Raw genomic sequence first — 9,641 nt, forward strand, 5'->3', positions numbered from 1 at the left:
TTAGCCCTCTCAGTGACTCCCTCAAATTTCCATGTATTTGCATGCATGTTTACAAGTTGTCATGAGGTGTGTTGCCTTCATGGGGAAAAAGATGACCTTCTTCCATTAATTCAAGGCAAAGCCAAACAGATCTGGACTCATGATGAACTTTTTCAATGCTTTGCATCTTGGAACCATGCAACAATGCAATCCACTCAATTAATGCCTCATCAAAGTTCATCAAGAAAAAGAAAGATTGAGGCCAATCAATGCCTTGGAAGTTTTCCCTTCCCCTCACATTAATATCTTTGGCTCACTACCCCTTGATGAGCCATCTACAATCAATGACATTCACATTCTATATGTCCTTCCACCACCACTCCTTCTCTACCCCCAAATTAAGTTACACCTCCAATTAATGCCTTGCATGTTTTTTATTCCCTTCCACCATTAATCCTCTAATTAATTTCCTTAAGTCTTGTGGAGACATAATGGATAGCACATGGTGGGTTTTCCCCAATATCACCAACTACATAAATACCCACTATTTTACCATTTCCATCATCAACTCAACAAGTGCTTGAGTAATGAGGATGACTTGGGGGGGGTCATCTTTAATTTCTGTCCTAAGTTGATGAATCATGATGGGTGACATTAAAAAAGTTTGGCCTCATAATGGATGTGCTAACCTTAATTATCCTTTTTTTTGTTTTGTTTTGTTTGGGGACTAAGTACTAATGCCTCATTTAAATGACTAACTCACCCCCATGCACTTATCATAATTAATTGATCACATGGAATGAGACATGTAAACATTTTCAAACTCTATAAATCTTGGAATTGATTGGAATATGAATCAAAACAAATGTCATGATATATTATTTTTTTTATTCATTATTTGAGAAATCTCTCCATGTGAAGGACTTTTTTTTTTATTTTAATCTCCTACATGATCTTTGACTTTTGATATATAGCTTGTAGGCCTATCTATGCAAATGAACAAGGTCAACCTTTGTGTCCTAGTTGCACTTGGTAATTCAACTCATGGCTTTATTTTTTATACCAAGAGAGAGAGAGAGAGAGAGAGAGAGAGAGAGAGAGACTTGGCTTTGCATGCACCAAAGTCCACACAGAGTGACATTAATGAGTGCTCAGAGAGACAGAGAGAGATTGACTTGGCTTTGCATGCACCAAAGTCCACACAAAGTGACACTAATGAATGCTCGTCACTTCATCGATAAGAGAGGACAAATCGAGCAAAGCTGCACGACTTTTAGCGCTACATTAAATTGGAAGCAAAGACCCATTTGTTGGTGTGCATAGCTCATTGATTGATCGAGTGATGCATGCTCTACACAACAAAGAAGACCACATCCCACGCTCACAAACAGAGAGAGAGAGAGAGAGAGAGAGAGAGAGAGAGAGAGGGTTTCTTGTTATGATTGCGTGACTCGAAGGTAAGTCTTCTTTTTTTCCTTTCCTTTTCGTGAGAAAAATGCATGAGTCAACTCTGCACGTTGTTGTTGCATGAAGAAGGAAGGAAGGAAGAATGGAGGCAGAAGAAATGGAGTACCTGTAGCTTTGTATTTAATAGAAGCCATTGACGCCTTCCATTTCCCTCTATATTAAGGCTGGCGTTCTTCTTGGATGTGGAGCATTTCCGCTTGGTTGTGGATTCAGAGGGAGGAGGAAGGATGAGCTGCAGCCGGAGAAGCGAGAAGGTGGACCTGAAGCTGAACCTCTCGCTGCTGCCGTCCGCCAGCGGCCGCGACGAGGCCTCTCCTCAGGGGTACGCTTCGTCCTCATCGTTGTCGTCCCCGAGCTCGTGCTTGTCCTCGGAGGCTGAGCTGGGGCTGAGGTCCCCGGTCAGCCCCACGGCGGCGCCGTCCATGGTGCTCGCCGGCTGCCCGCGCTGCCTCATGTACGTCATGCTCTCCGCCGCCGACCTCAGGTGCCCCAAGTGCAGCAGCACCGTCCTCCTCGACTTCTACGGCGGCGGCGCCGCGGCCACCACCACCACCACCACTGCCACCAAGAACAAGAAGGGCAGGATGAGCTAAGATTGTTAGCATGTCTCTTCAATGTAAATGGGACCTTTGTGTTTGCTTCTGCAGGAATCAGAAAGGTTTTCCACAACAGCAAGTCTCTATCTCTGTGTTTGGTCTTAATACTGTGATGCAGGATTCATGAAACGAGCACTTCTCTTCATATTCGTGCTCAGATTAGATTTGTAGAAATAGCTGAAAGGAGAAATGATGCATTCAAGAAATCCTTACAATAATATAATTCATGGATGCAATGAAAAAAGACATATATTTCTGAAGCTATATAAAGAGAGATTTATGTATAACACAGATTGTTGTGTAAAATGAGATGCAGTCTGGAAGATTAGGGACACTGAAATCTTTAATGGAAATCAATCAAAAAAGAGAATTTAATGTGCTAGCAATGGACAGACAGAGTTGAGAATATTATTTGTGTAGATCAGATGATAAATACAATCCATTTGCACCCCTCACCTTTCTTTCTTCTCCTTCTTACACTCCACTTTGGATATATACAAAGCAACATTATTGATTGCATGTTGTTGGTGTTCCACAGTTGAACAACAGCTCAGCTTTTCTTCCTTCTTCACCTCTCTGTATAAATCCAAAAAAAAAATCTAGTTTTGACTTTTGAATGCAAAATAACCCACAGCCATGGATATCCTTCCTTTCAGGCAGTGCCTAATTTTTCTTTTTGCTATCCTCCCCACAAGTAGTCTTTCAATTTTTCTTTTCTATTTTTGTCATTGTAAACTACAAATAGAATAACAGAAAACACAAGGAAGATACATTTTCACCATCTATATACTCTCAGATTTTCTTGACAATTTTCCCTAAATAAACCCTCTTTTGATCCAAGGGGCATCTTTGTCACCCACCAACCCATATTTCTGCAAACTGCCCCACTTACCAAGACTTTGGTTGGACCATAAGTAGATACTTTTGACATAACAAAACAAGTGATGCAGATCAAAGAGTTCTAGTCAAAGAACATAAGTGGTATATACAGGATATTTTTCAAGGAAGAACATGAGCAAAATTATAGCACAGCTGTCGAATGTAACATACACAATGTAGTTTTCAGAGAAGACAAGAGACAAGTGAAGTCACAACCACCTTTGAATATTTGTTATATAGGCATTCATTTCACTGGAAAATATAGCACCACATCAAGATAGGAAAAGAAAAGGAACTTCTATGTGCACCACAAATCAACATAAGATTAGCTGATAAACCAAGAGAGAGCCACATAGCCAACCATGCAGATGACTACACACACCAACTAAGAAGTCCCTTGTAGGAAACGCATCTGTTTTATCTGGCTAGTGATGTGTTAGTTGAAAGAGAGAAATCAGAGACTTCAACTCTCCCCCTAAGAATGCATGTCCCTAACCAGCAGTTGTACAAACTACTAAGTGCCATGTCGCCAATAACTTGCAATTTTGAAATCATCCTTCTACATAGTGAAGGTCAAACTCCTGATTTCATCCACATGAATTTGATATGGATGATGCCAGAGGCACCACATGAATCGAACACACATCAGCATAAGCACATCAATGCATCACATTATGCCAAATAATTGAAAGAAGAGGTACCAATTCATTATTCATCCATTTGGAGCATTTAAAGTTTGAGGTCAGTGCAAAAATAACAGAAATGAAAACCAATGGTAACATAGATGTAAATTATAGAAAAAGTTCTCTTTGGTCATAACATTAAATCCAAGTTGCCAGGATGACAAATTAATGGTTGATGTGACATGACAGTGGAAAATCACAGCAAAAAAACAAAAAAGAAGCATGAAAGCAGGCTTAGTAACAGGTACAAGAGTAGATACCAGAGACATTAAAACAGATAAAGAAATTCGTAATAACTCATCATATCAAAAAGCTTCTGATCATTTAATTTCACTAGTCCTTCTCTCAAAATGAATTTGTTCTACTTCCCTAATCAAGAAACACCTGAACTTTTATATATATAACAGAACAGATGTATATCTAACAAGTGCATATATTTGAGAAATGATATTGCATATATAAATCCTTTTTCTCTTCATTCAGATAGAGAATTTTATTACTTTCAAGAGTGACCAAGTAAAGTTGGTTCAATCTCTCTTAAGAGTCATTCTCAATTGATCCCGTCACTTATGAAGAATGCTCATGCTTCTTCCCTGAAAATAGGCATGTTTACTATGGATTGTCCTATTTAATATTATCCATCTAGAAGGGGTTAGGCAAATTCACCATTTACCTTGGCAACACACTCAAATTAGGACAAGGAACTAACTGGTCATAGGAGGCACAAGCGCAACTGGACTATGAGCTAGTTTCATGCAGTTAGGGAGAAAAGAAAAAAGGACTAGATCATCAAGATTTAAATATATATCTGGTTCAGGCTGCTCAAAATCTTATGAAAGGAAACAAAATGGATGGAAAATCTGCCTTGCAAAAACTGCAGTTCACAAGTCTTATAGGCAATGTCATCCAAATGGCTATCACGCTGATCTCCAAAATATGAAGTTTCAAAAAGGCTTCTCATCCGGTATAGGAACTTACATTCTTAATTGAATTAGATCACAATATATTCTTTTACCTGATAATAGATGAGGATTGCAGACTCGATGAAATTTGATCTACAGGCATCAAAAATCTCCTCGTTCAGTTTCTCTTCACCAATGGTTCCCTTTCTCAACCGCCTATAGGAGATGGCTGCCCACTGGAAAATATCATCAAAGCAGTATCTACTATTAAGCGTGTTTGGCCTTCCTAGAGTTCTTCCAGCTCAAAAAATCTCAAAGCCAAGAACTTTAGCTGATTACTTTTAAGAACTGATTGCCTTCCCTTTGTAGCTGCCAGTTGAACTACAAACGGAGGGTTCCATGCTGGTCATTATTTCTTCTTGAGTGCTATTTTTGCAGCAACATATTCCAGCTTATTTTGTGGGTCAATGATCCAGCACCTATACTTGCATTTGGCCTTACTTTTCCAATTAAACTTGTTACTTCTCCCTGTGGGTTCCTGCTCTAGGAAGATAAACGCTATTGCAAGCTCACAATTATAGGATATTTCCTGGGTTTTTCTAGAGGTTCCTGTCAGAATCATCATTATAGTTCTCTCCGCACACGAAAAACCCCACTTTCCCTGGATCAATACAAGCTATCATCTGGATGTTCTGATTCCAATTCCCCTTCCAACATAACGATGATAAGATTCAGGATGGTTAAATTCATTCCATCCTTTATTTTATGATCATACATCAGCTTGATCAACAGTCAAGACCATTTACATCACACTCATTAAATAGAACCCTATTCCATTTCTACGCATTATCTTCCACAACTTCAGCGATATTTTCGAATTTTCTTTTGGGTCCACGAAAACTGCTTCTGCTAAGCACTACTATGGTTAATTCATCTTCCATACAACAGAAAGCAACTTATACGAATCACAATACCATATTCCAAGGAGAAACGAGAATGGTATATATAGAATTGGAGTAACAAGACGCGATAAAAGCTAAACTTTCTTCTTTCCAGATTCCTTTCTTGCAACAAAAAAATCAAAATCAAGCTTCAAGATATCTCCGCGAGAGGGACATATCCCCAAAAGAACATTTTTTTATTCCATCTTCATGCATCTTTCCAAGAGTCCCGATCCACGAAAACCCTAGTTCTTGTCATCAAAGGAAGTATCTTTTGCACCCCCACTTCCTCGACGAAAGATTGACGTCCCTCTTCTTCAAAGAAAGCAAAATCGATGTGTAGTGGTAATACCTAGTAGACCAAAGGTAAAATCTTTTCGAGCAAAACCCTAATCAGACAAATCGGCGACGTCGGCGGCGGATGGAAGGAAGGGCGCAGCGCACTCATTCCTTAAGAGGCCTTCGCATGGCGGTGAGCGAGTGGCCGAGCCGAAGGCTCGGAGCTCAGACAACCTCGGCTCGGAAAGCAAAGCATTATAACGGACATTATGATCGTTACTCATTATATCGGCCGTTATGTTCCAAAAATTAGTGTTACAATTGTTGAGGGAGGAGAAATGATGCCATGTAGAATAAATTGGAGCAAAATATTTCTCATCCATTATTAATTCTCCATATCTTAATATGATATGGAGCTGAAATGATTACATATTATGACCATTGTCACAAGTCATTGGCCATGATTTAGATGGGGAAACCTACTATATATATATATCTATATCCTTCACCCTTACCAAACACAGAGTTGTTTAATTCACCAAAGAACATAACACACTTCATAATATGATCAAGTGGATGAATAATCTATTCAGAAAACAAAGGCAAAGGCTTGTCTCATCTTCCATACAAAGCATGATGTTGATGAACAGAGAAAATCTTTGTTGAGCTCTCAAAAAATGCTGAAATGAACTGTCTCCTTGGTAGTCCACTCAGATGAAGATGTCGAGAAGTTTTCAGATACAATAATGCATTAGTCGTGTGCTTGTTAGATGATTACAAGGAGAAGAAGAAGAAGAAGAAGAAGTCAGCTCATGCTGCATTGAGTCTGATAATGGCGCTTGGCATCACTAGCAATTGCATCAAGCTCAGCTTGCAGAACAAGTTCTTCCTGAATCAGGCAATGACTGTTCTACCTCAGACAAAAATTTCTACACCAAAAAGAAGTGTCATGCCATGGAAGAGTAGAATCTCATCTGACTTGAACATTACCTGAGCTCAGTCTTGTGTGACAGAACATTGTGCCTACTACTTCTTCCAATTGTTTTACTGTTCTCTCACCTCTGCCCAAAAGAATGCATTCATTTCAATCAACCATACATGGATGGTCAACTGAGCATGTGGCAGAGGAAGCATGTTAAAGATGTCTTTAGGCTGCTGCAGGACACTCAACATATGTGTGTGTGATAGAGTTTCTTAGCTCACAAGAGAGTGGAATCCTGCAAAAAAAAAACACACAGGTGGCCTCTCTGTCCATGAACATCTTTTCCTTTTGAACACATGATTCCTAATACAACTCCCTGTATCTCTACTGGATTTGAAAGCTTTTAAAGTAGAAGAGTTATTTGAGTTGTGTACTTGTCTCCTTCATGGGGTGTAGTTCTGTACTTTCTAGGAGTATCCAAGGCACATCCATGCTGCCAATGTCATCTCAATGTCATTCATTTGATGCATGTGATGCTCATGATCCTGAAACAAGCAAATCACATGCAGAAATGGAACTCTTGTCAGGAGATAATTATGATTCAATTTTTTGTATTGTTGATCCATAGATAACAGAGATTCCACCTACTGATATGTTAAATATGGCATTGTGCCACTGTTAGCCATGACAAAAGGAATTTTCAATTGTAATAAAAACATGACCTGTAAAAAGCAAAAAAGGAATTAGTCTTGTTCTTCCACAAATATTCAGAACATAGAATCATCCATGAAGAAGATCACAAAATATAAGATGGTGTGTTGGAAGAATCTCACTATGTAGTTGAAGAAAAGACTTGAGGTTTTCTTTTCATGATCTCTGTTTCTCTTTTTCAGGTTACTTATCAAAGATGACTTCTTCTTCATATCTGAGTTGTCTGATCCATAGCTACAACAGGATGAGAAGTAGGATGTGACATATACCACCTTACAGTGGTTTAATGACCAGGCCATGAAGTAATTGAATATTCTAAAAGGAAATAAGTTGGAACAGGGCAAGAGAAGGTGAAGCAATAAACTCTTTTTCTCTCATCTATCCATCTACCTCTCATTAATGCATCAGAATCTGAGTGAACAGAAGCACTCCTTTGGCTTTCTCAATCTTCTTCTTCCTACCAACTTCATACACAAAAGAAAAAGAAAGTTAAATGCATTGTCTCACAACATATTCAACTTTTCCTGTTCAGACACAAATTGAAAGCCAGGCAAAAAATTGATGTGCCTTGAATGCTTACTCAGAAGAATGATTGCAAGAGTCCATGATCACAACATTCAAGCTATTACTCCATTTGTAAGATTTGGATTAGATGAAGACTGATCAATAAAACTTAAGCTATTGCTACATTTGTAGAGTTTAGAACAGAAAATCCATCACAATAGTCAATATGATCCATCTTTTTTCCTGTCCATCATTGGTGAAAGTGATCACATTTGAGGAAGTGAAACAATGACTGCCCCTTCAAGACCTTCTTTGCATGTGATTAAATCCAAACCTCATGAACTTGTTTTGTAGGAATATGTTCCTAAGATTGAAAATAATGTGATTGGTGAAAAATAAATATGCAAAATAGGACAAGATTGTACAGAATCTGAACTGAACATGATTGGATGAAATAAAATAAGTTAATCATTGATGTTCTTACCAAACATTTGGACTTGTAGACACAGCTCAAACCGATGCCTGAAATAGATTATCGATAACCATTGCAACAGCTTCTTCTTTATCATTTGCCAGTAGTACTCGATGATGTATTCAGTCCAAATGAAGTCCCCAACACCACAGTTAATGCTCACACGAGCAGCATCCCCACCACCCCTCCTGCCTCTCTCTCTCTCTCTCTCTCTCTCTCTCTCTCTCTCTCTCTCACCCAACCCTTCTGTTTTAAAGGCAAATAAACTCAAGTTTTCTACTCCTTCACACCCTCCATTAATGCATGCCACAGCAAAACCAACTTCTCCTCCTCCTCGTCCTCCTCCTCCTCCTTACTGTCTCTGAGAGAACCAGATGGGCAGGAAGCTAGGCTTGAGCTCTCTCTTGTTCAAGCTCAGGGACACACCGAAGCCTTCTTGCTACTCGTCTTCTTCTCCTTCTTCTTCTTCTTGGTCGTGGCCCTCATGTAAGCAACCGAAGACCAGCTCCTTCCGGGACGTCGACGGCGACGCCATCTACAAGACCGTCAACTCGGTGTACTTCGACTCCAACGAGTCGTGCTTCTCCCGTTCATCGGAAGAGCACGAGAGCTTCTCCACGGTGTCGGAGGACTCGGGCGGTGGCTCGCTGGAGACGGTCGTGCGCGGGGTGCGGTCGGACCGGCTCTTCTTCGACCCCGGCGGGGCGAGCTCGATACTGGAGGAGGCGAGGGCCAGCGAGCCGCCGTTCGAGGGCAGCGTCGCGCTGGCCGTGGAGTCGGACGACCCCCACCGCGACTTCCGGCGGTCGATGGAGGAGATGGTGACGGCGCACGGGCTGACGGACTGGGAGCGACTCGAGGAGCTGCTGGGTTGGTATCTGCGGGTCAACGGGAAGACGACTCATGGGTTCATAGTTGGAGCCTTTGTGGATTTGCTTGTAGGCCTCGCTTCTTCTTCTTCTTCTCCTCCTCCTCCTCCTCCTCCATCTTCTGCATCATCTTCCAACTCCTTTAAGATCGAGGAACTCAAAGAGGAGGACGCCAGTGGATCAAGTTAGCTTCCTTTAATCCAACAAAAACATATATCATTAGATGAGCACAGATGTCTCCTTCATCTCTTTCTGCTCTCGGATATCAGAGCACTGAGACTATATGCTATCTAAGCTGATATTATTTATTGGAAGAGTCGTTAGATGAGCACCTTGTGTTCATGGCTTCCAACCTCGTTCTCCGATGGAAGAAGCCAGCGGTGCGTTGTCTCCTTGTAGAGTCTGCTGGAAGTGCCACCACAGTGGTTCTCTCAATC

At 40.6% G+C, this 9,641-nt stretch overlaps 2 protein-coding genes across 2 annotated transcripts; both read left to right on the forward strand.

Moving 5' to 3' along the window:
- Window positions 1-1,509: 1,509 nt before the first annotated feature.
- Window positions 1,510-2,115, forward strand: LOC135614478 (protein GL2-INTERACTING REPRESSOR 1-like). Its single transcript, XM_065111889.1, has one exon. The coding sequence runs from the start codon at window positions 1,674-1,676 to the stop codon at window positions 2,037-2,039; it is 366 nt and encodes a 121-aa protein (XP_064967961.1). The 5' UTR covers window positions 1,510-1,673; the 3' UTR covers window positions 2,040-2,115.
- Window positions 2,116-8,348: 6,233 nt separating this feature from the next.
- On the forward strand, window positions 8,349-9,532 carry LOC135614479 (transcription repressor OFP13-like). The gene has a single exon (XM_065111896.1). The coding sequence runs from the start codon at window positions 8,710-8,712 to the stop codon at window positions 9,391-9,393; it is 684 nt and encodes a 227-aa protein (XP_064967968.1). The 5' UTR covers window positions 8,349-8,709; the 3' UTR covers window positions 9,394-9,532.
- The last annotated feature ends 109 nt before the right edge of the window (window positions 9,533-9,641 follow it).

This window comes from Musa acuminata, chromosome BXJ2-6, assembly GCF_036884655.1.
Source record: "Musa acuminata AAA Group cultivar baxijiao chromosome BXJ2-6, Cavendish_Baxijiao_AAA, whole genome shotgun sequence".
NCBI classification, from domain to species: Eukaryota; Viridiplantae; Streptophyta; class Magnoliopsida; order Zingiberales; family Musaceae; genus Musa; species Musa acuminata.